We start from the raw sequence: 27,042 nt of genomic DNA, 5'->3' as shown, positions 1-27,042 counted from the left end.
TTTGAGAATTAAGTGATTTTTTCCTTCTCTATTTTTTAGGGTTTCTTAAAAAGAACATCCTGCTATAACTCCCGATTGGGTGCGCAACAATGGGAATGGAAAAAAACTTCTGGTTAAATTCTTCCAAGGCCCCAGAACTCTCTTATCTTGTCAATTTGATCCCTTTTTTAATTTCTTTTACTTTTTTTTTTTACAAGTTATTCAAGGATTTCGAGGTTTCCGCATCAGCTGACCTTGTATTTTCATATCATTGAGGCACATTTTGAAAGTGGTAAAATTTATTAGCTGGAGGGAATTAAATTTTGACTATTGGATTAAAAAATGTTTATTTTCCAGATACCAAATTGGTAGACTTAAAATACTTTAGGGCTAATTATGCACTAACCCAAAATATAACGACTAAGTGAAGCCGGGAGCTGGGGCTTTTGCAAGGAAGCAAGAAACAGAAAGAGATAAAAGAAATGGGGTGGATCGGAGACACCGTAGACTCCATCAAATCAATTCAGATCCGGCAGCTCCTCACTCAGGCTGTCAGTCTTGGTACGTTTCTTAATGGTTTTGCTAATATATGTTGCCCTGAATGTCATAAATCCCCTTTGGTTTTCTCAGTTTAATAATTCTCTCAACTTGTTTTAGTTTAAATTGAGATAAATTTTTAACCTTTTTGGAAAAACCCAAGCCAAATTGCATTACCCTTTACGAATCGAAAACCTTTTTTTTTTTTTTTAAATCTTTTTGTTTTGGATAGATCCAGAGTGGAGGAGCCTGTTTTGTTTCTGAGTTTGTTTAATGGGTTACTGGTGTTGACTGCCAATTTACTTGAAGATGACTCCTAGTGACTTTCAAGCCTAAAACAAGAAATCTCTTTCTTTTCTTTTCTTTTTTTATTTTATTTTATACTTTTTCTTTCTTTTAACTCGTATTGATCCCAAATGTACTTAATTTGGGTGAAGATTAAGAACTTGAAATCTAGATATTGATCACAAATTAAGATTTTGATACAAGTATATCTACCTTTTAATTTCTTTTATTTTGATCAAAGCTGAATTAACATGTTCGAGAGTTTAAGATATATCTATTCAAGTCCTGTTAGTACGGCATGCCTTGCATTCTCGAATAAACAAGTTTGAAAGGTTGTTGTCATTAGTTATCCTCCCTGTGAGATTTTAATCATACAGGAAGCCTTTGTGTTCCAGGTATGATCGTTACATCAGCCCTTATAATATGGAAGGCATTGATGTGCATCACTGGCAGTGAATCTCCTGTTGTGGTTGTTCTTTCTGGAAGTATGGAACCTGGCTTCAAGAGAGTAAGTGAACTTAAAGAAGCAAATGCTTAAATGATTTTGGTGTGTCTTGCAACCTTAATTGTAACCTTATACCACTTTGCAGTCAAGCAAAGAATGTTTTTCCAGAATCTATGAGTTAGAATACAGGAAACTATGATTGATGTTATATTCTTCCATGCACTATGGTTATTTCTTTCATGTCACTTTTTAAGCTACCGAGAGTTTGCCACTGTAAGATTTTTCTTTATGGCTCACCCAGTAGGAAGGAAATGTTTCCTTCTGATCAGAATTGTTGGTTCTCCACTTTAGAGTGGATATCCTGTCGTTTAGAGAAGTTCAGACTTCAGATTATATACTCTGTTATTTTAGAAAGAAACCTAAGATAGTTTGAGAATGAAGATCTTATGGCTTTAAAATTCTAGCTTGTAACTTAAAGCTTTGACTAATAGCATGTGTCACTTTTATTACTTCGATCTATTTTCCCCTGAAGTCAATATCCGTTTTTTACTTGTATATTACCATTATCATGGAAATGTCTCTGGACAAACTAAAGTATGCATTGATGACAACTATACTCTGCTAGTTATGGTCGGCAATCTGTGATTAATCATGTTCATGTCATTCAATTTAATGAGTTACTTGCTTTGGATGTGTAATAAGATCATAATGGAGGTTATTATATTTTATATGAACACTTCTATGAACCTACTTGACATGTCTGATCATTATTGTTCATTTAGATGCCCCTATTTGTAGCTGTTGCTTAACTAGTGAGGATTGTATCATATGCAGGGGGATATTTTGTTCTTGCACATGAGTAAAGATCCTATTCGTGCAGGGGAGATTGTTGTTTTTAATGTTGATGTAAGTCCCTTTCTTTTACTTTTTATTTGTTTGTAAGTTTTGTATTTTTTTTATTGTTGATACCGGTGTTTTTTCCTTAATGCTCTATTGCTAATTCATTTCCCGTACTGTGGATTTCTCAGGGCCGTGAAATCCCAATTGTCCATCGTGTAATTAAGGTAGCATTTTGATATTTTTCACTTATTTTATTGATCTTGGACTAAGGTGTATGCATCATATGATGGCAAAAAGTGGTTTTCAATTGATTTTGAAACTTTAAAGAGTTGCTGTTGTCATCTCTGTATGGGCATTTCATGCATGTTAGCAACCACTATTTTCACTTTAACATTGAATAGGAGCATAAAATCAATTTATTAAATTTGCTAGTATGGTTGTGAACAGTTAGTCTCATATAATAGTCAGTGTGTGAGGAACATGATTTTGGTCGATCAATTGGTACATGATTGATCAATTGATTAGTCTTAAATAGTGGATGACCAAGTTCTTTTTGCTAAAGGTTTGGTTTGAGATAATGATCTAAAGAATCTAATTTTCATAGACAAAACTTATTATTTTTAACAGATTTATCTAAGAGCATGATCTGCCATCTTTTGAATTTTGATATTAAATATTATTTTAGGTCCATGAAAGGCAAGATACTGGAGAAGTTGATGTCCTCACCAAAGGTGACAGCTTATTTGAATTAAGATTAAGGTTGTTAGAAATAACCAGAATTGCATTGTTTGGTATTTAAATGTTCTTCCTTTATTTGTTCATTTTCAGGAGACAACAATTATGGGGATGACAGGCTTTTATATGCTCAAGGTCAGCAATGGCTTCATCGGCACCATATCATGGGCAGAGCTGTGGGGTAAGCCTCTCACATTTGATAGTTCTATTTGTGTACATGGAGCTGATGGATATCATTTTTCATCATGTATGGTTGTCTTCAAAATCCATAGTAGTCCATCTCAAGAGTTCACACAGATGCACGTGTATATATTTTCATACATGCTTATTATGGAGATAGGGCAATTCCTTTGGGACAGCATTGCTGCTTTCATTTGAAATTTGGGTTCCAACTGATTAATTAATCTCAACATGTCATATTTCAAGCAAAAGGTTGTTGTACCCTTAGATCAAGAAGAACAAAACCAAAGTTTTCTGATTACTTTCCTCGATTGCAGGTTCTTGCCTTATGTTGGTTGGGTAACCATAATCATGACTGAAAAACCAATTATCAAGGTATGTTAAATGACATTGCTTTGCTTAAAGTAGGAAACCATTTCCCTACAGTTATGCCCAGGTTTACCTGTAACATCAATGATTATCCATATTATACAATACTCCTTTCCTTCATCAAAACTTGCTAGTGATTCTTTTCATCATTGCAGTATATTCTGATTGGAGCATTGGGGTTGCTTGTTATAACTTCTAAAGACTGATCAGCAAGTTGAAGGGTTGGCCAAATCTACAAGGAAATCCTCCTACAATTGCCAACGCTTCTACCCTCTCCTTGGTATCGGCCATTTCTTGCTTTTTTATACACAGAACAAAAATTACAATTCGATAATTTATGGCAGAAAGAAGTGTAGTGAAGTAGGCTTCAGCAACTGTGGTTTTACTCTGCATTTTTATATATCGGATTTTCAGCTGTGGATCCCATGTTCCTGAAATGTTGAAACTGAATTTTTATTTTTTATTTTTTTGAAAGAATGAAACTGATCTTTATAGAATGAAGGTATCAGTGATACCTTGTAGATCCCAGCCCTGATTTTTATTGAAGAAGATTAAAAAGCCCATGACGATTGTGAGCTATATTGGGCATTGGTGCAATGTAGGGATGAGCTTTAAAAAAATCAATCAATTTTGGTTCTGGTCGATTAAAAAATAGTTTATTTGGAAACAGATAATTGAATAAATCAATTTATTCAACTCTATTAGTTTATTTTATTTAGTTTTATATGCAATAATGTATTATGATATCTTTTAATTTATATAATATAAATGGTTTTCTTTAAATAGTGAAAATGACCACACAAAAATATGTATTTTAATAATATATACTAAAACAGGGGGGGGTGGAGGAAGATTGAATTGAAAAATAGAAAACGAAAAACCCAAGAAATAATGAAGTATGAGAGGCAAAAAAAAGATAAAGGGGGTGATGATGCTGGAAGCATCCTCCTAGTACATTCCACCTTCATCATCAAATGGAAAAGTTTAGTTTCACACACTGGAAATAGTTGCTGTGGGTCATCTATCTATAATTCAACATGCAAGCAACATCATTCACATCCTTATCGTATAATGGGCCAAGGCTGTGGATGGAAGATTGAGATAAATCAACTATTTAGGTGATGCATAATTAATAACTAATAATTAATTATTGTGTCTGTGCCAAAAGAAAGAAGAAATGAGGGAACTCTGAAAGAGATAAAAAGAAGGAAACAAATCCTTGGATTTTAGAGGATCCGCTCCTTCGTCATTTTCCTTCCATTTTTACGACTCCTTTGCCTCATTTCAAGCACACGTGAGAAAGGCGACAATGGACTCTTCACATGATTTATTATTACATCATCTCACACATTTTGCATCAATCCTTTATCTGTTTAACACGCAGAATTAAGCAGTTTTTAATTGTAAAAATCTTCATAGTGGATTGTCAAAATTGATGTTGGAGTTCCACCATGCATAATTGTTCTGCGTTGGTCTCCAATATCATCTGTTAGCACACGTACCATTCAGTTAATAGAAGTTTTTTACAGTTACAGTATTGGTTACAAGTTAATTATTCATCCGTTGCTTACCAGTCTCTATAAATACAAATGTAGTTTAAATAATTCTTTTTTTTTCTCTTCATATATAATTCTCGGATTTAGTTATCGTCTTACTCTCTAATATCATCATACCAAATTTTACTTGCAATTGCTCCGAGATATATATAATGTGGTAAGTAGAATTTTGCCTTTCTTTTGTAATTCAAAAAAAAATGATGTAATAAATTGAATGCATTAATTTTAATTTAAGTTTAAATTGTGCTTTTTCTTTTGTGGGTGCTTGAACATTTTATATGAATGGCTTTAATTTATGACCTGGATTGATAAGATTAGAGATTGGAGTTTTATGCCATAATATTTTGGTAGGTAATCAAGTTTGGGTTCTTCCAAATAATTAAATGAATCAATGAATGAGATCAGCTATGTAACACACATGGTATTCAGAGCTTCCTAAGAGTAACCAAAGCAGAGAGGGGTTTTAAGTGCATCTCTGAATTACCAATAATTAAAAGTACATTAATGCAACCAAGAAGTAACTTTGATGCATATGCAAAAGCATCAACAAACAAACAGGTGGGGGCAACCTGGTTAAATGGGTCCACTCTCCCCTGTTTTTGATGATCCCTAGAAATTCCTGAATTTTTTTTTCTGACAAAACAAAAACAGAACAGAACAGGGAAGAGATTCTCTTGCAAACTCACCTTTTTCATTAAATTTTTAGTTTTTACCACAAATTGAGACAGAGAAAAACCCTCCACAACCCAGAAATTTTAAAACTGTTTTGATACTGCTATATCCAAAAAGAAAAAGAATAACAAAAGTAGATAAAATAAAACCAAGATGCCAAGAGATGAGTGTGAATCAAGATTTTGCCTTCTGTTCATCATGAAATTTTGTCTCATCATCGTGACCCAAATAGTGAAACATTTACAGATTCGTTTAATTACATATCAATCCAAACCACATTTTTCTGAATAAAACAGAAAACAGTAATCGCTAACAGAACATAAAAAGATCAAAACTTGAAACACCCAAAAGAAAAAACAAGACAACGATCTATTCTTTCTTTCCTAAAGTCCGCATCTCAGTTCACGGAGATGGGCTAAAGAAAAAAAGCCTAAAAGACCATATATTGGTATACCAATATACCAATCAAGTTCACCGGAATTTCCAACTCCGGTTACCGGCAAATACAAGAAAAGGATAGGCAAAAAAAAGCCTATTTTGTTCTATGCTTACGAGGCTTTTTCCTACGATTCTTGGTTTGTTTCCCAAGAGCACTGCAGAAACCACAAGCTGAAACCTTTGGAGAAGGCGGGTCAATAGCAGGGGATACCTTACCACCAGTCCGGTAACCTCGTCTTTCACCATTTGATCGGTTTCTTTCGATGGTGTTGATGGGGGCAACACCCTTAACATCGTCAAACTTTTCTGGGTTACGGCTGTCTTGCAACTGCCTTGGTTCCTCTTTCTGCAGCTGTTTCGTGTCTCCTTCTTGTTGCTGCTCTTCTGGTTTCCCTTGATTCAACTCCGACAAAAACTTGTCATCCCAAACAAGCCCCGAAGACCCTTGCCTCCTAAAAGACACCGCTGATCTTTGCAAACCAGCCATGGCGGACGCTGGTACCTCTCGCTTCTTCTCTCTTCAATTAAACTAAAAGATAAAACCCAATATCTCCATTTAAATATTCGAGCTTGTTGTAAATATATGGAGAGAGTGGAGGATAGAGAAATCTGGAAGATTTGGTTAAGAAAAAGTCACAATAAGGCAACTGAGTCAATATTTCAAGTTTTTTTACATATTTTTTTCTGTCGAGTGTCAATTGTTCACTTAAGTATAGATAAAAAAATTTATGTAGTTGTAAAAAGTCGGTTTCTTTTTTTGATAATCGACATCATAATATTTCACTAAGTAGTATAATTAAGAGTTGGAGGACAGTAATTATCTTTTAAAAACGTTGGCGAATGAGCCTCGACCAATGGCCTAACGCCCACTGATTATCACTTCATGCTGATCAAGTTTAGAAAATAACGATTTTATATTTTTAAGGTCGATCAAGTTTTAAATAATATTCATTAATGATGTTAATCAAGACACATGAGAATGAATTTCGTAGGTAATAAGTATTGGTACATGGAAAAGTATATGCTATAATAAATTTAAGCATTTAATTCACACTCACTCTCTCTATAAATATTCACTCCAGCTTAAATAAATACCTAACATATCATATCATCACTTCCTTTTAGTAGGGGAAAAGAGGAAAATATACATGCATGATAATTCATGTAAAAGTAATTACACTCCAAGCTTTTTCCTCATCAATATTAATGAAGCTTTCCATTTACCCTATTTTATTTACTTCTTTTCTTAAGTGACCACAAGAACACACTTAATTTATTTTATATCTTTTGTTGATAAGATACCAAAAAGAAGGAAATTTCATTGTGAAATGGACTAGTTTGGAGAAATATTTATTGTGGAAGATGGCACATTGAAGAAAGTCAATAAATTGGACAAAATGAAAGATATGGATGAAAATTTGTTACCCCCACCTACATGATAAAAGCCAAAGGGAACAATTCTGTGTGATGGTCCCCATGTTTTGATTGGGATGTTCAGTGTTCACATTTGGTGGGCAATGTGAGAGGTGAAGTCTAAATTCTCCTTTATTGATTACTTTATAATTTTAACTCCAAAATCAAATTTCTCGTAATACCATCGGCCAATGTATGACAGGCACTGCAGTATCGTCTTTGCCAGTTGCCATGTTTGATCGAAAGAACAACTACCTTCATTTTCTCTTTACAACTACAAACCCAATGGAATAATCATTAATTACTAACTTACGTCACTCATTCCACCAAACTTGTCTTTCATTTTATTCTTTTTTTTCACTTAGTTGATTTTTGGATTTAATAATATTATTTTTAGAGTTTTAATTCATGTTTTTCTTTTTGAGAGTATAATATATGTTATTAAATTAGTTATTAATTCAAAATAATATTTTTCTTTTTTCTTTTTAAATATTTATTTGATTCTTAAGTACAATAAAATTTCAATCTCATTTATAAAATCTAAAACGTACCAAATCCGTTACAGGGCTGGTGATCCAGTGAGAAGCACGAAAAGCCCAATATAAGAGTTGGCGCTAAATTTAAGAATTCAAATAAATCAGCCGCCAAAACCTCTGCCTTGCTGTTAGATCCATATATCTACTTGATTTTTCTCTTCACTTTCTCGCACTTTCATTTCTCCCAAACACCCCAAAACAGGTATCTACTCTTTATTTTCTCTAAAACCTATTTTATTATTTTCTCAACTTTTCCAATATCTCCTTCTTTGCTTCTTCTCTGTTTCACAGTTCTTAAAGCATAATCGCTTTTTTTTTCTTTTTCTTTTTTTTTTTGGAATTAAAAGAAAATTTATGCAACGTGTTCGGTGAAATGTCTCAAAGATTGTTCGATTTTGAAGGTAAAATATATTTGAAGGGGTGGTTAAAGTTTCATCTTTAAGATGCACGGCAGAAAGGCGTATCAGTTGGTGAAAGAGTTTGCCGGTAGTGAAAAAGGGCATCTCAAGATTTTCAACGTAAGTCTGCTTGATTTCTCACTTTTGTGTGTATACATTATTTTCTTGCACACGCAACAATAATTTGGAAATGAATGGACCTGATTAAGTATAATTGAAAATTTGCTTGAAAATTTGGTTGGTGGGTATGTTTATTCTCTTTGAATTTGTGTGTTTGTGCCGTGCGCATTATATGCGCTTACGATATAATACATCCGAAGGCTAATGGGTAGTCTAGTATAGATATGTTATTTTTATTTTCGGCATAAATTCCAGAATCTTTGCATGCCTAAAACGCAGCCAGCATAAATGCCTCGAGTATGTGGAACTGAAACGTCGAGAGAACATTAGTTTACGTCAATTTTCGCAAGTGTTTTTCGTAGGGATGGTGCTGATACAGGGGCACAAAGAAAAGAGTAGTGGATGCAATGGAAGTCAGTTCCGTTAATCGGGACGGAGAGTTGGAATAAGGAGAACATGGGAGGAGAAAATGCTGAAGAACTTGAAAGAGTATGGTGTGGGGTGAATTTTTGCCTACTTGACCCAACCTAAACCTTGAGGGATCCACCTTGACTCAACCTCGATTCTTAAAAAAGAATTCATCCAACTTAAATTCAAATTTTAGTAGAGAATTAATTTCGATTTGACTTTTGAATTTAGTTTAATTGTTTTATTTTTTATTTTGAAGCAAATAAGAGTATATTTGTTAATTGTTTTATTATTTTATTTTAAAGCAATTAAGATTATATTTTTTAATTGTTTTATTTTTTATTTTGAAGTAAAAAAATTTAAATTTCTTTTGAGTTTGTAATTAAAATTTAATATTTATTTATCTATTAAAAGCAAAAACTTAATTTACAATCGTTTTTTTTTTTTTGTAAATATATCGAGGTGGGTGGATTTCAAACCCGATTTCGACTTTTTTTTTCCCCTAATTTCACCGGACTTGATTCATCATTAACTCAATTAAAAAAAATTCTAATCCTAACTGATCGGAGGGTCTGAATTTGTCAGATTCGAGGTTCTTAGCCATCTCACTTTTTTTTCTAAAAAAGTTCCCTTTTTTAATTTTTCAGAATGCATCTTTCTATATATATACACTAAATTTTAATCTTGTATGCATAGTACATTTATCTATTTTTAATTTATGAAATATTTTATTTTTATTTAATCGATTTAAATTAACGTGATTTAAGTTGTTAACATAATTAAAATATATTAATATATTAATAATTAAAATTTCAAAATATAAATAAAACCCGAATGAAAACAATGAAATTGAAAGATTTTATTTTTATTTTTATTTTTATTGCTATTAATGGAATAAAAATACTTAAATATTGAACTTTTATTAGTGATAATTTTTTATTTTTTTTAGCCTTACCTCATCATATTTGATAATTTTATTTCAGAAAAAAAATTCATGAATTATGCTGTCAAAGCTGTGGTGTAAATAGATTTGTGCTGTTTTTTAAATTGTTGTATGTGATGTCATCTCACAGGAAGAGCTGTTTGAACGAGTAGCTGAAGAATGCAATGAGCATCATAATGCACTTCAGTCATTGATAAGGTAATCCTTGTTGCTATTTTGCTTCTTTAGCCTTTTCTCTTTTTCTTAATCCATCTTTGTCCCCCTCTTTAGTGCAATTACATCTGCTGCCTTTTTCCATTTATTTATTCAATGAATCAGCATCTCTATTCTCCAAGTCTTTCCTACTACATCCTAGGCTTGTTTTTAGCCATGACCACTTCCTAGAGGTTTAGTTCTGTATGCTTTAATATCTTAAACTCAATGCTCAATTCCAATGGTACTAGTTGCAGTAGGTGGTGTTGTCTGAACTTCCAGTGGAGCTTGAGGTTGAAAAAAAGTACTGTAATGGAGTATTCTCTGAAGATTTTGGCTATAGGATGTAAAATATACTCTTGGGGATGCTGCTTTACTATTGTTATTATGGATTCGCTTGGGGGTTGGTTTCAAATTCTAGTTTCACTTCTGCCTTTAACATGATTTATGTTATGATAGGAAAATGCAAGAGGAGGGACTAGAAGTCCAAACAGCTAGAAATGCAGATCATTATGGAGCACTCGTCCATCACCTTTCTTTAATTCGCAACAAGCGTTGCCTAATGGCATACGTGTAAGTATATCACCTTTCTTGCTAATTTGAGTGTTTAGATGAAATTTATTGTTATCAGCTGCTAAATTTTATACAGGTACAACCGAGCTGAAATTATTCGAGATTTGGCATGGAAGGTAGGGCTGCTTCATGAGCTTCCATGTGAAATTAAGGAGAAGTTCAGTGACTCAGAGGAACAGTATTTCAAAGATCATTCTAAATCTTTGAAAATGTACATGTCACAGCTGAGTCTTGATGTGAATGTGGTAATGTCTATCTTCTCATATGAATTAAACATTTTACCATAAGAACTTAGGAATCTAGGTTTATCTCCATGCGAATGGCAAACCTTCTAAGGTTAAAAATTAAAATGGAGGCCTTTAGATTATGATTCAGTTGTTACTTACAAAGAACTATGAAAACGGTTACGATTATGAAAACAGGGTAATAAGTACAAGCTGTCTTCCTTTCCTTCTCACAAAGCATTGAAAAGCATCTGTTGAGTGTGACCTAGATTGCAATGGCTGAAGTTATCGGTTTGTTTTTTTTCAGGATATGGTGCCTCCGAAAGATCCCTACATCAAGGTAAGAGTGCTTGAAGATTTGGGAAGTGGAATAATTCTTAGTGATAAATCTGCCAATTTTGCTAGCCACTCAATGCACTTTCTGAAACGAACTGATGCAGAGCAATACATTGCACGGGTGGGTTGCTTTTTTCCAGTTAGTAAGCTTTATATCGTGAAGAAACTACTGAATCCTGACTCATTTCTCACTATTTGTTTCAATAGGGCTTAATGGAGGAATTGATAAGCTGAGCCTGAAACAGTTGTTTATATGATGTTTCATATATTCAGCGGCCAATACGGTTAGCTTAATACCGAACCTGTTTATTCATTCACTCTTGAGTGCATTTTAGGTCTGAGCAGGACAAATGTAATAAATGTTACTTTGACAATGATAGAAATTAAATTTGATTTTTTTTTCTTTGATAGCGTTTTATATATACATTTAACCAAATATTTACATCTAAAAGAAATGGTAAAGGATATTAACATCTTTAAATTCTTTTGTTAATTTAGGTTTTCAAAAATAGCATGAGTGTGAAGAGAAACACGAATTTCTACTCCCAAGTGACTGTTGAGGACATTTTTATAATCAAACGGGACCTTTTTCTATATTTTTAGGGACTGGTAACCAGTTTTTTGCATTAATGAGATGTAGGTATCTATTGTCACTTTCTATATTCTTTCTCATGCCTTTTTTAACCCAATTTTTTAATATATATATTTGCTGTTTATTAGCAAGAAATAAAAGACGGTTGCTCAATTTCACCACTTCAAGAAAATGACCCGAAAACAAGAACTTCATCTCATCCATAAACATCAAATCAAATGTACTTTATGACTCACATTTTTTACAAGTTGCGAAGTACGGTCTGCAATAAAAAAAATCAGAATGTAAATGGAAAAAGATTTGGGTGAAGAAAAAAACCCTTAATGGGCAAATTTGGAACTTGGTTACCACCAATGGAATGACAGCCTTCAATCCAAAACCATGCCCATCCCGCCTTTTCTTCCATTTCTCTCCAGACTACCATTCCTGACCCAAGTTCCTTGTACAGATAAATGGCCTCTTCGCTGCCCACGCATTTAATGCTGCCCCAACTCTTCCCACCCAAAAGCTTTCTCCCCATTTCCATTGGCACCTTTTGGATTAACCCCCATCTATCCCCCTCCTTCAGCCCCCATATACACGCCTCTCCTTCACTTGCTCCACCCACAAGCGTCAACCCACCGTTGTGGCACAACAGCGCCGCAAATTCAAGCTTGTCCGCCATTGGAACACCGAATCCTCGCCACCTGTGGCCATCAATCTCGTACCCCATTACGCTATAAGCTCTGGCTGAAGTCATCCAGTAGAGAACCCCGTTTGAGTACACACTCTCATTTGGTGTCCACACCGTTAGTCTCACTGCAAATTCCGTTGGCACGAACCCCACGACGTGCCACGTGTCGTCCATCGAGTCGTACATTTCCAGCTTGAGTTCGTACTTGGCACCCCCTCGTGGTGCTTCGGACATCCCGCCTGCCACGTAAACTCTGAAGTTCGGGTTTGGACCGTGTTGGACTGAGTCTAATGTTACAACGCCAACCGCCGGATTCGTTCTACTGGTATTTGACATTGGAAGGTACCTAAATTGCCTAGTAAAAGGGTTACATAGAGCTAATTGAAGAACTGTACAATTTGTTGGTCTCACAAGGATAAGAGCGCCGATGGATGCAACGGGTCGTACCGGGTCGGGCAAGAAATCGAACGAGAGCAGGTGCCAGTTGTCGATGACCGGATTATGGACATAGCAGTGTTGGCCACGGTTTCGAGTTGGGAGAGCCAAGAACCAAGCTCGGTGGTGCAGGGACAGTAGAATGAAGGAGGTGGCGATGGGGTAGGTGTCGACACACGCGTTCCAATGCCGGCAAGTGGATCTGGCACGTGCCAAAGAGTCCGGGGAGAGGAAGGAGAAGATCTTAGCTAGAACGTCAAATGGAAGGTTGCTCCACATTTCTACTGGGAACAAAAATGGTGAAAATGGTTGTGCAACGGAGAGGTGTATATAGTTCGTATAGGCAATTATTGGAGGGTGAATTATAGGACCACATGATATAGAGATGCGTGACCTACGTCACCTTGATCATGTGACTCTGTCATTTTATTTGTTAAAACCTATAAAAGGGTGGTTTTTGGAAGAGCCCAAAGGCCAAGAGCATTGAGAAAGAGAATAACTTGAAAAGGGAAAAAAATAATCTCCTCTCAGATGCTACTTATTAATGAATGCTGTTGGTGTTGGATTGATTTTTCATATAAATAATGGGTAAACTACAATATAAATTGAGCTGTCAAATAATGTAACCTTTATATAAATTCACACATCTTATGATTTTTTAGTGCTAAATGTCTGACTTTTAGGACTAGGTTGATCCCCAATCCCTAGTATGTTGATCCAAGTTGAGTACAGAATTTAATAATATTAAAGTGTGGGGTAGTTAAAACTAATGATGCTTGTATTGTTTAAATTAGGTTTAAGGGTAAAAAGTTGTCAAATTTTTTAATAAAAGTAATTAAGTTTTTGTTTGTTTTTTCCACTCAATTGGGTATTTGAAATTTTAAAATATATAAAAAGATTTTCAAATTTTTCCAAAAAGTAATTAAGCCATTGCCTTTTTTTTACATTTAATTGAGTATTTGAACTATCAAAATACATTAAAAAGCCCTAAGATTTTTCAAACAAAAACAATTAAGCCCTCTTTTTTTTATACTCAATTGGGTACTTTAACAGTTGATCTTTAAAGTTAATTGTCCCTAATTTTTCAATTAAAATCATCCTGTGTCACAACCACGATGATATGTAGCAAAAATTTATAAAATTAAAATCAATAAAAATTATAAAATTATAAAATTTTAATAAAAACATTGAAAATTAGAAAAATATAAAAATCATAAAAAATATAGAAAATTAGAAAATTTTATAAAAATCATAAAAATATAAAAAAATGTCTTTTAACCATTGACTTTAACCATTGACCGTTAAAGTTAACAACCTCCAGTTTTTTCAATTAAGCCATCACATGTCGCAACACAGCGTGACATGTGGTGAAAAAAGATAAAAAAATAAAGATCAATAAAAGTTATAGAAAAATTATAAAATACTTCTTTTGGTATGATAATTTTTATGATTTTTTACAAATTTTATATTTCTTTACATTTGTCATCATTTTCTTACGATTTTATAAAATTTTATAAATTTCTTTTCTATATTACTATATATTTTATAATTTTTATGGCTTTTATAAAATTTTACACTTTTTATATATTTTTATTTTTGTATTTTTATATTTTTATTAAAATTTAATAATTTTACAATTTTATTTTTATAATTTTTTATCACATGTCACACGTGATTGTGATACAAGATGAATTTAACTGAAAAATTAAGAACAGTTAATCAACTGTTAAAATACTCGATTGAGTGTAAAAAAGAGCAGGACCTTAATTACTTTTTTTGAAAAAATTTGAAATTTTTTTTATGCAATTTAAAAGTTGAAATACCTGAAAAGATAAAGACTTAATTCTGAAAACATTTAACTTTTCACACATTTAAGCTTTTAAGTAAAAGGCCAATGAAGATAAAGATGAAAGAAACACGCCACAGTGACAGCTTTGGTAGTCAATAAAGTCAAAGCAATGACGTTGATTTCATCTTTATCATAAACTCAAGATTTAATCAAAGCATCTAGAGATAGATTAGTGCTTATTAAAGCTACACATATATTTTAAGTATTTATATAATTTGATTACCACACATGATCTTACTACATAACAATCCAAATTTTAATTTTATTAACTTCAAAATTGTTGATGTATTTAGTACCTATTTATTACAAATGACGAAATGAAAGAGTGATCAATAATGATATTTTTTCTCCTCGTTTTTATTGGTTTTATTTCCCACCTTCACAAATCCATTTTTTATATAAATAAAATAAGAGAATTCACATTAATTTCCTCTTCATATCTTTAGAAACTTATTGTCATTCTCATTATTTAGAGCTTTAAATTACAAACACACATATCGGAGATTGAATATTTATTTGCTCTTTTTATTTTTGCATTAAAGAGCGTATTTAGTTTTTTGGGTGGAATACCTTAAAGGAGATTAAGAGATTTCTCGTTGAGTGTTTGTAAAAGCTAAAAGAATTTAGTTAAGTCAGAGAAAGTTCTTTTTAAGCCTTTGAAAAGATAGAGATAGTGAATATTTATACATTCTCCTTCAAATACAACAGTTCTTATAATGAACCAAGGAATCCTTAGTTGATGTATACCATAGTAGTGCATGTAGATAATTGGGGTTGAATCATTATGAATCAAAGTGTTTAAGTTTTTTTCTCTCTTCCCGTTAATTTAGAAAAATTTGTAAATTCTTTTCAAAATCTCAATTCATTCCGCTTGGTATTTTTAAAACCTAACATAAATTTATTTAATCAAATATTTTAATGAATTTAAAATTCTTATTTATAAGTATGATAAATTGTATTATCAAGTAAATTTGTTTATCCAAACAATGCAATAAAATAAAATCATATTTATAAAATATTAAAAATAGCAAATTTTGTAATATAATCAACGTTAAATATTATATTATTAGTCTGTGTTTATTTGATTTGTTTAAAAAATGATGATGAAACAAATAAATAAAGAGAAATTAAATATTTATTAATGGACAAAGGAAGCTTGATTATTTTAAAGATGCAGAGATTCGTCTAAGAAAGGTAGGAAGTTTTTTTATAATATCCCACAATTTGTCCTCTTCCTTCCCTTAGCTCCAACAAGGATTTTTAAAAATAAAAATAAAAGAAAATTGCGGTGCTCCTGTATATATATTTTTTATATAAACACTATAGATGTTCGTTTAAATTTAGCTTCATTCCCTAATTATTCAATGATTTCACAGTCTAATATTTGCATTATATCAGATTCTTATATTACGAGTCGCGAATTAGAATTTGGGATTTTTGTACACATAATGTTTCATAGAAGTCAACTTATTAAATAAGGTTTATTTGATCTACATTAACTAACTCGATTCGTGAACCCATGATTAAGCATATCTACTTGAAGTTTTGATGGTCCAGTGAAACACTCCAATAAAACTAGAGTTACTAAGGTAAATAGTGTAAATCCTAAAAGGGATAAAATTATATAGAATTTAAATCCCTTAAGACTCTCCATTATAGATATGATCTAATCTCGACCTTTGATGTAACTCAATCTGCACCGTTGATTACGATGAAGTTCAACTATAAATAAAGGCTTTCCCCACATTTGTAACTATTCCATTGTATTTAATTATTCTTGAGTTAAAAATATATTAAGAGTATTTACTCAAATATTTTGTGTGTATTGTTTTCCTGTGACTTTTCAACTGTCTTGTTGATTTTTTCGTTTTGAGTTGATTTCGTTACATTTTTCTGCGCCTCAGAGAATTTTCGAGACAATTTTCATATTTTAAGAGTTAGACTAACTTAGATGCATTTGAAGTGAAAAAAAAATCACTTAAAATAATGTTGCACATTAATTCAAAGAGTTAATAATTAATTTGATCCTTGAGTTATAGTTAAAAAATCATTTTGATATTTTTAAAATCTATAATTAATTATTTAAAAAGTATAAAAATATTTAAATAGGTCTAAATCTAAAACATTCTTAAAAAAACACATTTCTTGCAAATCTTTGTTATATAAAAAATATAAAAATTTCAAAACCGTTCATGAACCTCTTCATTCACATTAACTTCACGTTATTTTACTCAAAAATTGCTTTGTAAATTTTATTTATTTATTAATATTTTTTCAAAACCCTAATAAAATACTCTTAATGCAAGATTCAAATTTCCACTACTAGACAAATTATTGCTACTCAAGTTTTTATAAACAAAATCTAGGCTTATAAATTTTTTGATAATTATGATAATTATGAATTTTAATTTTTGAAATGTAAGATTTTCTCTTTTAATTTATAACACAAAGTACCCTACTTCTTTTCTAAACTAATCATTTCTTTTATGTAACTCCGATTGCTCTTCTTCGTTTATTCAAACCCACCATTTCTTCTCTCAAGTTTCAAATCAAGATTTTACTTTTAACTATAAATAAAATATATATTATTTTTAATGATATGAGGAAAGCGGAGTCAATGTTATTTACATGAAAAAGAGAAAAAAGAGTAAAGAAATATGAAAATGAAGAGAGTGTAAAACAACAAAGCAAATGAAATAACGAGTAGGATCAATGTTATTTAAGTGATTGGATATTTAATATTTTTTTACCAAAGTTTAAAGATTAAATTTTATGAGATTAGATGTGAAAAATTAGCTGCAAAATTTTTCTTTTCCTTTTGAAATTTAATTTTATATGAGTTTTTTATTTATTGGTAAGAGTTTTAAATTATTTTATAATTATTGTTAAGAAAATTTTAAAATATTAAAATGATTTTTAACTATAGTTTAGGGATTAAATTAGTTATTTATTCATTGAATGAAAGTGCAACGTTAGAGCCGAATCATGAAAATATAACAATTTGATTATGTAATTTTAAAAAATTAAGTGGTTGAAATATAATTTTAAATCAAATTTAAATAAATAAATAAATGGAAACTTCCATGAGAAAAAAAAGAAAAAGAAAATGGAAACTAAAGTAAAAAGCGAGAAGCACCATAAAAATAGGACCATAAAGCGGGTCCCCGCTCCCCACCACTTCCCACTCACCCAACCTGCACATTCTACAAACACAAGATGACAGGCAGAGACTTAACTCCTCCCTTCTGTTCCTCATTTCTTCGCTATCTTCTCTTCTTCAACTTTAAAATTTTAACAAGTATACTATAGTGAGAAAAATGTGTGTGTGAGTGATTCTTATACTCCAAACCACAAAGATTCTTTCCCCGCTTCCCGTAAACTGCTGCTTCATTTCTAAACCACTGGTACATATCAATACAATCCTCTGAATTTCAAACTTTTCCTTTTTTGTATTCACTTTGCCTTTGTCGCTTTTTTCAACTCTGGAAGCATAGAAAGTGAAACCTCCCAGAGTTTGGAATTGGGTTTTTCGTTTTTCTCTCTGGGAAGGCGAATCCTAATTGAGTTGGTTTGTTAGAGCAGCTTTGTCTTTTTTTGTTTGTAGCTGTTCGTGATGAAGTTTTTGGTTTTATTCAAGGCTGAAAATTTGATCAAGTTTGGACTTTTGGTTACTTCTGTAACTGGGTTTTGGTTTTAGAAGATAGAGATATTGAGAGAAATGTCTTTTGATTATTATTTTTTGTTTTTGTGAAAATTAGAAGTTGAGATGGTTTCTATGTATGGTTTTCTCAGGTGAACTCTAGCTAAAATTAATTCGATTTCAGATGTGGGTTTGAGTTGGCAGATGCTGATATACATTGCCTGTGGAATTTAGAATCATATACTTATATGTCGAGTTCTATCTGATACTTTATGTGTTCAGATGTTGGATAGAAGCTTGCAAATGTCGCTGAATTGCCCATCTTACTTATTAGTTAGGCAGAGAACTCTTTGTTATAAAAGGTTGAATCCAGTTCGTGCTATGCCCCCATCTTCAGTGATCTTACACACTGATGAAAGTGGGAAATTTCCTGAATCTAGGAAAACTTGTAATTCATTAATAGCTTCTTTAAGCAGCTATGATGGGCCCTTGCTCAGTGCTCCTAATACTGTGGGAATACTTGGGGGGTTATCTGTTGATTCTACTCTAAATTTCTTGAGAAAATTAGTACATTTGAGCAAAGAGAACGAAGTGAAATGTATGCCTTTTGTTGTTTGCTCTGATCCAGTTTTGAATAGGGAGCTTTCATCACTGGAGAGGAGTTTGTCTTCCCTCTGCAGTAGAAATGAACCTTCACAATCCGATCATACCCGCATTGTCGAAAATCTACGGAGTAAAAGGGTTTTCCTTGAGAAATCAGGAGCTCACTGCATTGTAATGCCTTGCCATATTTCTCACTCATGGCATGATGAAGTGTTTAAGGGGTGTTCTGTTCATTCACTTCACATGGCTGAGTGTGTTGCTAGGGAGCTTAAGGAAGCTGGGTTGAAGCCACTGGAAACCGGGAGCCCTTTGCGTATCGGGGTTCTCGCCACTGATGCAACTCTAAAAGCAGGGTTTTACCAAGAGAAACTGCAAATTGAGGTAATTGTTTTTGCCCTGTGAAATAAGCTCAATGCATCCCTTTAGGAAAAATATGTAGTTTGCAAAAATTCATGTAAGTAATAAACTATTAAACAGATAATAATTATTTGAAAGAAAGAAAAAGAAAAAATATTTTAACTAGGTAAGAAGATCATTCATGGTTGACCGTATCTGGTTTGAATGCTTTTGAAGGTTCTAACTGAAACTTTCACAATTTTGAAGAAAAGCAGATAAGATTGGAACACCTGAAAGGTTTAAACTAAAGACTAGCTTCATCTATTTTTTATGTTCATGACAGAGGTGAGTTGCCTGCCTACCATTTGCCAAAAGATTTCGGAGGTGAAGGAATGTTTCATGGCTTCTATATTACCTCTGGGATCTCAACTTGTTTAGATTATATGTTTGGTTCGGTAGGTGATGCCACGCATTATATTCGAGTGTAACTCATCTTTCGGAAAGTTCCAAAAGTCTGTTTTTTAAACCTAACTTGCTGTCTTCAACTGCCGTGGAGATATTCAATGTTGTTAATTTGGCTGTAAATTCATGTTCTTAGTTGTTCATTTTGTTACTCTACGCAAGTTGGAAGAAATGCAGACAAAGTTCACCAAATTTAATGGTACCAATATTACTGATCTCTATGTTTATGACCTCATTGTAATGTTATTTCGATTCGGCATGTTCATGTCCCATATAATACTAGTTTAGGCAGTTCGTGGTACCGATTTGACTATTGAGACAACTTAATAGTTACTTCAATATGTGCATGTAGGGGTTTGAGGTTGTGATGCCAGATAAAGCAACCATGGAACACGCAGTAATCCCTGCTATTGATGCTTTAAACAGAAAAGACATGGAAGGAGCACGGAATCTACTGAGAATTGCTCTCCAGGTTCTTCTGGTTAGGGCGGTTAACACAGTTATCATTGCATCTGATGATATGCGTGATGTTTTGCCTCGGGATGATCCACTTCTTAAAAAATGTATTGACCCTATGGACGCATTGGCCAGGTCAACTATAAAGTGGGCACAGCAAGCTGCGGAGGAAGGTACATAAAAGCTGCTAAATTAATATTTTCTAAATGCATTCTTATTGTGTGTATTTTTTGGGGGGTCTCCTTTTCAATTACAAGTTTTTTTTTTTTTTTTTCCATTCTTGGGGATTAAGTTGTGAAAATGATCTGGATATTGTTGTGCACTATTTGTGTCAATTAAGAAAGGATATAAGAAGAGAAACTAGAGAGGAAATTAGACATAAGAAGTGCCTCTTTGTTAAAGATTGTTGCAGAAATCAGATATGTTGGTCGAATTTTCTACCATATTTTATGTGGTCTACTGGTTGCATTTCATCAGATCACTGTGCAAAAATGGCACCTTGTGATTTTAATATTCATTAATCTAACCTTTTCTGTCTGCTAGCACCAAAAGCTCTGAGCTTTACACGCATCACCCAAAGAAAAAGAAAAGGTATTGGCGTGAATCAATAAGAAACAGATCCTATTCCTTTCTCACAATGTATATGTTTTTCATGGGATAATTTAATATTGAAAGGGGTAACTGTAAGCAACAGATTTGGGCCGAAACTTCAATAAAACATATAAAATGAGGCCAACATAAACAAAGACAAGGTTTGGAGTGGGTTGGGTTGGGTTGAGCTCTGTTCTTTTTTATTTTTTTAATAATATAGTGTTAGAAGTAAATCTGTTTGTGGGCCAAGCTAGGCCACAACTCTTTTCTTTTCTTTTTTTGTTCTTTCAATTCTCTTAACCAAGCCTGGCATCTAATGATTCAATGAAAATTTGTATATTAATTTCATAATTAAATTAAAAAATAAATGTTACCGTTAAATGATAATTTGGGTCGTACTCGTACCATGCCAGTTTAAATTTACAAAAATACAATATCCTGATTTTGACATGCTAATATGATTAGCCCGAGTATGTCTAGTTGGAAGAGTACATGTTGCCTTTTTCTTTTCTTTTTTAAATCCAGTGCGTGTAAACTTTTTGAGATACAATAGGTCAATAAAGGGAATCCTATGTTTTGAATATACTTGGATTTTTTATTGCCACCTTTCAATTCTAAGTTTTTTTTGTTTACGTAGACGACAAGAGGTTTTTTTTTAAAAATAATGTAACGACTAAAATGATGGCATTTTTTTATGTTATTTTTGTTTGGATTAGAAAATGGAGTCGATAAATCTTTAAAATATTGCCAAGTTTAGAGATCTTGAAATTCGTGTTTTGAGATGTTGTCTATACTTAAATTAATATTTTGATAGGGAGAAAACAGGATTAAGAATAATAATAGAGTAAAAATATCTTTGGAAGAGATCATACCAAGTGCCACTCCAATTTGAATTCGGCACATTGCCTTACTGATGTAATTTCTCTTATTCTTTTGGGATGTTGGCACTACATTTCTCATGTGTTTTTTTGAGTTGTGTAAAACTTTCTATTTGTTGAATGAAGATGAACTCATCTTCTACCTCGTGGCTCTATTTATGTTAGTCAAATAAGCTATTGATCTCTGGATCTTATATGGATCTAAGTCCATTTTATTTCATTTGCATAATTTTCATTAAGTTACTTCACACCAAGAACTTATCTGTGTATAAGTCTATTTCAAAATTCTATAACTTATTGTAGAGTTATGCCTCGTATTTTTTAGTTTTTCTTTTCACAGTTAAACTCTGTTTTTAGTTTACCACTTAAACTCTAATTAGTATAGGTCATTTTAATATTATTTTACTTACAAATTTAGCCTATAAATATGTCATTTTTCCACCCTAGAAAAATAACCCTTTATGCATTTAGTTATTAGGTTTTTTTCCACTCTAATTAGTGAGGGTTCTTATTTCAATTTCTTCATTATTTTACTTGTTCGTTGCTTAACCGGGTTTATCCCCAACAAATTGGTGTAAGAGTTAGTTCGATTTCCGCAATCAACCTATTCAGGGATAAAAACATCACAAATTTCAACCTGTGACAAGTTCGGATGATGACAATTTTGATTCAGGGAGATATTGAAAAGGTCCTTACAGAAAAGAAACCTACAGATATGGATAAATTAGAACGGAGTAAGTTAGATAAAAAGACTGTATCCACGATTCAATTATGTCTAATAAATAATGTGTTGCAAGAGGTTTTGATGTAATAAAAACAACATTCACCTTATGGAAAAAGTTAGAAACCCTTTACGTGACAAAGTCTCTAACTAACCAATTAGTGTTGAAACAACGGTTGTACACGTTCCGCGTGAACAAATGTGAGCACCTTAGAGATCACATTAGTCAATTTATTATTCTTTTTAATGATTTGAAAAATGTTGAGGTTTAGATTAACGATGAAGATCAAACTATGCTATTATTGTGCTCTTTACCCCTTCATACAAGTCTTTCAAGGAAACCCTGATTTATGGCAGAGATAATAGCTCATTTGAGGATGTGAAGGGTCATCTGTTAAGAAAAGACAAACTCGACAATGAGTTTGGTTCTAATAGCAAGTCAGATAGGCAAGCCTCAGTTTTGGTAGCATCAAGGAAGCAAGACAAGAGATGTTGCTATTGTAAGAAGTTAGGTCACGTCAAGGTAGGTTATTACAAATTGCGAAATAAAAGGGTTGCTGAGAGCTGCGAGAAAGATTGAGCTGATGCTAATTTGGCTAATGGCAAGGATGATGATTTCTTGTTGGTGTGAACAAGTTAAAACTCCAAGCTTACATTTGAGTGGATTCTGGATTCAGGGTGTTCTTTTCATATGTGTCCCAACAGGGACTGGTTCTCTACATATAGTTTAGTTGAATGTGGATTTGTGCACATGTGGAATGATTCACCTAGTAAAGTAACCGGTGTTGGTACTATTTAGATCAGGATGCACGACAGGACAATCAGGACACTGTTAGATGTCAGGCATATGCCTGACTTAAAGAAAAATCTCATCTCCATCAGAATTTTGAACTCGAAGGGTTGTAGAATTAACATCGAGTCAATAAGCATTAAGGTATCCCGTGGGAATCACGTTTTAATGAAAGGTAAAAAGATTGACAGTCTTTATGTTCTGGAAGGATCAACGGTGATTGGTTAAGCAAGACATCCCTCGTTTGTTAAGGAGTCGAAGAAGACTCATTTGAAGCAAAGACAACTTGGTCATTGGAGGGAAAAATGTATGACTGATTTGTATACGAGAGGTTTTCTTTTGAATACATGTTTTGAAAAGATAAGGCATTGTATTCGCGGAAATCAGACTCGAGTCGGTTTTGATTTGACAGTGCACAAGTCAAAGACTAGAAGTCTTCCAGCTTCTAAACACAATTTCGACTCAGTTAATATCCTGCATAGTTCGAGATAAGCCCGTGGTAGGCTTTGTCAAAGAAGGCGTTGTGAAAATACGAGTCAATGTGGAGATTTGTGGAGTTATGCATTGTATCTTTTGGCTTTTCTTCTCTCAATCAAACTTTTTTTTAAGTTTACCACTTAAACTCTGATTAGTGTAGGTTATTTTAATATTATTTGACCTACAAATTTAGCTTATAAATAGACATTTTTTCCACAAAAATAACTCATTACACATTTCGGTATTAGCTTTTACAAGCTTTTAGAGAATTTTGTGTTTACGTTTTTGGGGGTTCTTGTTTTAGGTTCGGGGTTTAGTTTTATCTCCATATTTTATACTTTTTGTTTTTACCGTTTTAGTGAAATTATCTTTGCTCGTGGTTTTTTAGCCTCTTAAGAGGGTTTTTCCACATAAAATATTTGTGTTTAATCTTTTCAATTTCTTTATTATTTTACTTGTTCGTTGCTTAACCGGGTTTATCCCCAACACTTATATACTATTTGTATTTAGAATTTTTTTAAAAGAGAAATTACAGTGAAACCAATATACATTAGATTATGGAATACTCACACTGCTATGTCTTGAGTTCAAATCTAAATATATGTATGTATTTTTTTACATTTTATATAAAATAAAATAAAAACACCCTAAAATATATTTATTACTTTGTAAAACAATATTGATCTTTGACAGTTTTATAATTGAACCGAAACACAATTAATAAATAACATCAACTCAATAAACTTTTAAAAAACAATATAAGTTAACCTCAACGCAAAATTTGATTATAAAAAAAAATCCTCAAATTGTGAAGTCTTGACTCAATTCGAAAACCACCGGTAGGTGAATCTTAACTTGTTTTTGTTTTATTTTTAGCTCGAAAGCAGCCTTGCATAGGAGTTCAGATAATGACATCATCTATGTTATTTAGATTTTTTTTGAAATATCCATATTTAATAATGATGATATATATTCAAATATGATAGATAAAATTAAAAGTAATATTTTGAAAGGTAAATTATTATTTTACTAAAGTTAATGCACATAATAATTTCTAGTAATGTAAAAAAGAGAAGAGAATCATCTTCTTTTAAGAAAGCCAAGCACCATGCATTACAAATATAAATTAGTAAACTCTCTCTGATAATAATAAAAATAGAAAAAAAAAGTACAACAGAAAGCATCATCATCACAAAAATTACTGGACTGTCGTAATTTTTATGGGGGAAAACATGAGAAAATGCTAAATAATTAATTAATTTAATTAAGGGACAAATGGGTTGTAGTGATGATCAAACAAAGGGGTTTTACACCCTGTTTTCTTCACCCTTGTAGCACACCCCCAAAGCAATATATTAAACAGGAAAAACAAAAGCAGTAATATTCTTCTCTCATTTGAGTCTCTCTTGGTTTGCAACACCTACAAAGCCAAGTCAAGAGCCACATATATTAATTAGACTTATAATCAATTTGCATGAAAAAACTAAAAGTTAAAAAAATATACCCAAAACTGGATAGCTTGTATTTAGTATGAAGTTCTAGCGGTGAAGTCTCTTGGGGCACTGCATCTGAAACATTCCATTCGGCTAGCAAAGTTGTGCTCATTGCATCCCGACCTGCATTCATCCATCGGTCGAAACTTTTTTAAAGATAATTGTATGAATCAGTTCAAATGTATACATTAAAGTTCTTTGAAAAGCAGTCAAAAGAAAACTGTAGTACGGAAAGGAAAGATATACAGTAGCAACTAAAGCTGTTGAAGAACAGAACAGCTTCTCTCAGTTCATTTTAATTGAAATATTATGTATTTACACCTTTAAAGAAAAAGGACAACAAGAATTCACCTGGTACATATCCAGTCGCCGGATTTCCAGCCGGATCGATTACCGCCGCCAAATCCTCTAGAACGCGGAACGTCGCTGTCGAAACCTCCGGCAGGGTCGTCCTTGAATGCACCACATTTGAAGCAGCTGGAACGACTGGCGAAATTGTGGGTACCGCAGTTTCCCGCAGTGCAGTACCAATCACCAGGTCGGACGTCGGAGCCGGTGGCGAATCCAAAGGAGGAGCCACCCCTCCCACCACCGTAGCTACCGAAGTGATCACCCGACCGGAATTCCCCGCAGCGTTGGCAGGAGTCCCTCCTTTGGAAGTTTAGGTGTTGGCACGACCTGCAGTTCCAATCTCCTGGCCTGCTCATCTTTTCTTTTCTACTCTCCAAAAAAAAAAAACACATTTAATTCAACAGCTAATACAAAATCTGAAAAAGAAAGCATTAAGATTTGAAGTACTAACCTTAATTAGAAAAATGGAAAAGGTGGTGAGTTTGAGTTAAATAAGAGAATGGAGTAGGAAGGAATTCTTGAAGAAACGACTCGAGGAAGGCCTCTTTATATATAATGCTTAGACCATAAATGGAGGGCTAGCTGTGTGTCTACTTTTACGTGTTCTTCACATTTAACCTTGATAAATGAAATATAAATACTTTTTATATTTAGTAAAGGAGGAAAAGAGATAAAGAAAAATTCTGGGTATGATTCCAAAGGCAGAAATATTTTGAAATTTTCAATAAATGCTTTGGCTTGGCATTCTTTTTATTAGGGTTTTGGTAGTGCATGGACATATACATATGATGCATCGGTTTTCGGGTGAATAGAAACGATTGAGCTCTTTTTTATTTTATTATTTTATATATGTTTTTGCAACCCAATGCAAATATCCTTTGCGACATTAAAGTGAGGGATTATAGTACAATATTATTACTTCTCCACTACTAAATGTCTTGTGAACTGTGATTTTTTTTCCCTTAATGGATCAATATTTCGAGTCCATTTTATGGTTTTTTCTTTTGAATAACATAAGTAACGCAACCAATATAAATTAGTGCCTCCGAGATAATGAACCTTTTAATTGGCAAACAGCTCTCCAAAAATGGTCAAAGCATTTAAATATCATATCATGTGGTTTTTTTCTTTTGTAATTTTAAATTTCATGCTCTCTCACTAAATTACATCTTGGTAGCTCTTATTCCTTGTACGAAACAAGTCATTAGAACTATAATATAGTAAATATAAATCAAACGTATAAGTCTAATTTACAAATTTAACAAGCTAAATAATGGAATTTTCAATTTATATGAATTTGAGTTATTTCATTCTTATAATTTTGTTTTAATTTGTATAGAACAATGATTAAAAGTTTTGTCAAATATTTACGTGACATCAATTTAAATTATGTTACTCTCATCTCTACGCCTAATATAGAATAGGATTAAATTACAATCATAATTTTCGAAGAATTGAGAAATATAAATACCTAGGTTATAAGACGAATTTAGTCACGTTGGAATAAAATATAACG

The 27,042-nt window shown here is 32.6% G+C and overlaps 6 protein-coding genes across 6 annotated transcripts; 3 read left to right on the top strand and 3 right to left on the bottom strand.

Moving 5' to 3' along the window:
* The first annotated feature begins 367 nt into the window (after positions 1-367).
* LOC105768074 (uncharacterized) lies at positions 368-3,867 on the top strand. Its single transcript, XM_012587808.2, has 8 exons — positions 368-540; positions 1,197-1,309; positions 2,081-2,152; positions 2,275-2,310; positions 2,772-2,817; positions 2,915-3,002; positions 3,319-3,376; positions 3,526-3,867. The coding sequence occupies exons 1-8, from the start codon at positions 462-464 to the stop codon at positions 3,574-3,576; spliced, it is 543 nt and encodes a 180-aa protein (XP_012443262.1). The 5' UTR covers positions 368-461; the 3' UTR covers positions 3,577-3,867.
* A 1,895-nt stretch (positions 3,868-5,762) lies between these two features.
* LOC105768076 (uncharacterized protein At1g15400) lies at positions 5,763-6,689 on the bottom strand. The gene has a single exon (XM_012587810.2). The coding sequence runs from the start codon at positions 6,521-6,523 to the stop codon at positions 6,131-6,133; it is 393 nt and encodes a 130-aa protein (XP_012443264.1). The 5' UTR covers positions 6,524-6,689; the 3' UTR covers positions 5,763-6,130.
* A 1,329-nt stretch (positions 6,690-8,018) lies between these two features.
* Positions 8,019-11,582, top strand: LOC105768073 (uncharacterized). The gene is made up of 7 exons (XM_012587806.2): positions 8,019-8,187; positions 8,387-8,503; positions 9,985-10,052; positions 10,506-10,619; positions 10,696-10,864; positions 11,151-11,300; positions 11,387-11,582. Exons 2-7 carry the CDS (start codon positions 8,429-8,431, stop codon positions 11,411-11,413), a joined length of 603 nt encoding a protein of 200 aa, XP_012443260.1. The 5' UTR covers positions 8,019-8,187; positions 8,387-8,428; the 3' UTR covers positions 11,414-11,582.
* A 361-nt stretch (positions 11,583-11,943) lies between these two features.
* On the bottom strand, positions 11,944-13,363 carry LOC105768070 (protein UNUSUAL FLORAL ORGANS). The gene has a single exon (XM_012587802.2). The coding sequence runs from the start codon at positions 13,156-13,158 to the stop codon at positions 12,049-12,051; it is 1,110 nt and encodes a 369-aa protein (XP_012443256.1). The 5' UTR covers positions 13,159-13,363; the 3' UTR covers positions 11,944-12,048.
* A 4,534-nt stretch (positions 13,364-17,897) lies between these two features.
* LOC105768072 (uncharacterized) lies at positions 17,898-20,668 on the top strand. The gene is made up of 3 exons (XM_012587804.2): positions 17,898-18,132; positions 18,521-19,352; positions 20,122-20,668. The coding sequence occupies exons 2-3, from the start codon at positions 18,651-18,653 to the stop codon at positions 20,404-20,406; spliced, it is 987 nt and encodes a 328-aa protein (XP_012443258.1). The 5' UTR covers positions 17,898-18,132; positions 18,521-18,650; the 3' UTR covers positions 20,407-20,668.
* Positions 20,669-24,745: 4,077 nt separating this feature from the next.
* Positions 24,746-26,144, bottom strand: LOC105768075 (uncharacterized). Its single transcript, XM_012587809.2, has 4 exons — positions 25,978-26,144; positions 25,527-25,892; positions 25,187-25,298; positions 24,746-25,102 (listed from the first exon to the last, which is right to left on the bottom strand). Exons 2-3 carry the CDS (start codon positions 25,880-25,882, stop codon positions 25,208-25,210), a joined length of 447 nt encoding a protein of 148 aa, XP_012443263.1. The 5' UTR covers positions 25,883-25,892; positions 25,978-26,144; the 3' UTR covers positions 24,746-25,102; positions 25,187-25,207.
* Between the last annotated feature and the right edge of the window lie 898 nt (positions 26,145-27,042).

The sequence above is a fragment of the Gossypium raimondii genome, chromosome 5, assembly GCF_025698545.1.
Source record: "Gossypium raimondii isolate GPD5lz chromosome 5, ASM2569854v1, whole genome shotgun sequence".
Classification (NCBI taxonomy): domain Eukaryota; kingdom Viridiplantae; phylum Streptophyta; class Magnoliopsida; order Malvales; family Malvaceae; genus Gossypium; species Gossypium raimondii.
The sequence above is the reverse complement of the archived record's forward strand: the minus strand, read 5'-3'. Positions and strand labels throughout refer to the sequence as shown.